Consider the following 1,724-nt stretch of genomic DNA (forward strand, 5'->3'; position numbering starts at 1 on the left):
ATATATAATCATTTAATTATTCATTCGATTTTTTTCTTTATTTGTATAAAACGAAATACATTACTTAAATGGAGTTTGCATTCCCCTTATGAATTCGACGCTATTGAACTTTTGGGGTATTAAATATTATAAATTTTTTACTATTTGTGGGTTTTTTTTCATGTTTGGGGGTTAAAATTTAAATTTTATGCATTTTTGGCCATCACAAAGAAAGGCCACGAAATATTAGGTACGGAGATTGCATGCATGCAGAGTCTTTGTACAACAATGTTGTAAACCATTGTACTCATTTGTATAACGGTATATAAGGAACCCACATCCATGTGGACTCCACGGGTAATATTCCCTCCACAAGAGCCGAATTGTGCTTCCTGATTTGTGTGAGAGGCAAGTGAAAGTAGTAAAGGATGTCAAATATAATAGAATGTAATGGGCATTGGAGTAAATGGATGGTGGGTAATGATAGACATCAATATATATTCTTAACGGGCAATGATGGATGCCAATATTGATCGGCGACGATTTGGCCTTTTTGGGGTTCTTCCATTTGTTTTTTACCAGTGAGTTGTGTATTGGAGCAAATTTTGAAAGAGGTTGTTAGTTAGAACCACTGATAATTGGTGGCAAGCATTGATGGAGTCAAAAAGTGGACAATAGCTTGTGTCTAGAATTGGCCTTAATTGTCATCCATGGATGGCATAAGTGACCATGATTGATGAAAGTGTTAGGTGCTATCTAGTTGTTGAATCCTGAAGTTTCAATTGTTTCGTACCATTAAGATAAGATTTTGTTGTAGAAGAATATTAGGCAAAAAAAATATTGATATGAGAATGGAGATGAAACAGGGAATGCTTCACAATATTGTCAATTCTTTGGAAGTGGAAAGAGATCCCTCACCACGGAGATGGCCTCCCCTATTTATAGTTTTGACTTGACTAATTACTTAAGTAGCTATATTAAAAGAGAAAAATACACTTGAATAATGCTATCAATTTGATTTTTGAGTAGTGTATCATATCACTTATATCGTTAGACTATACGACTAGTAGATGGAGTCACCCAAATTGATCAAGTTAGTACGTCGAGCGAGTTTGTAGTATTGATATAGGCTAATTATTTGACAAGCTGCTGAGTCAATATTTAAAGTTCTGTATAACCAGATTAACTGGATTTAGTTGAGCAGCATTGTTGAGTTGTATATGCTGAGCTGCCTTGCATAACTGATTGGGTTTGGCTACCAATTTGTGCTTTTCATGAATTTACTTAGTATATTTTTATTGGATCATTTGTGTGAGGTTGTCCCATAATTTGAAGGTGGACCCAATTGCTCTTTGTCTAGCATTTTGGTTTTCAAATTAAGTTTGTCATTACAATTATTATTATTATTATTATTTGTTTATTTTTCAATTTTCAGTTTGACGAGGTGCTGGGCAAAGGAGCCATGAAGACTGTGTATCCTTCTCATATGTATGAACTACCCAATTTAAAGAATTTTTATTTGATTAATATTTGCTAGGCTTTCATGTATTTAATTCAAAATATTATGAGTATTTTAAATTTAATAAAATCTATCAATTTTGATTTATATTGGATTGAGGTTTTATCCAAATCTATTTTGTAGTTTATAAATTATTAAATAACTAAAGTCAATTTAAAATTTTTATTATGGAGAATTTTTTGAATTTCTTTCAATTTATTTAAAAGTTTAAACTATTATATATATA

The 1,724-nt window shown here is 31.6% G+C and overlaps 1 protein-coding gene across 3 annotated transcripts in view; it reads left to right on the forward strand.

Annotated features, from left to right (window-relative positions):
• LOC110021242 (probable serine/threonine-protein kinase WNK4) overlaps nucleotides 1–1,724 on the forward strand; it is a 12,691-nt gene that overhangs the window by 6,094 nt on the left and 4,873 nt on the right. For 2 of the 3 annotated variants that reach the window (XM_020719657.1, XM_020719658.1), the window contains exon 2: nucleotides 1,415–1,467. In XM_020719657.1, the coding sequence (XP_020575316.1) occupies nucleotides 1,415–1,467 (53 nt within the window). The remainder of the gene's footprint in view (nucleotides 1–1,414; nucleotides 1,468–1,724) is intronic. The other variant, XM_020719659.1, reaches the window with a different exon arrangement.

The sequence above is a fragment of the Phalaenopsis equestris genome, unplaced genomic scaffold (assembly GCF_001263595.1).
Source record: "Phalaenopsis equestris unplaced genomic scaffold, ASM126359v1 Scaffold000125, whole genome shotgun sequence".
Taxonomy (NCBI): domain Eukaryota; kingdom Viridiplantae; phylum Streptophyta; class Magnoliopsida; order Asparagales; family Orchidaceae; genus Phalaenopsis; species Phalaenopsis equestris.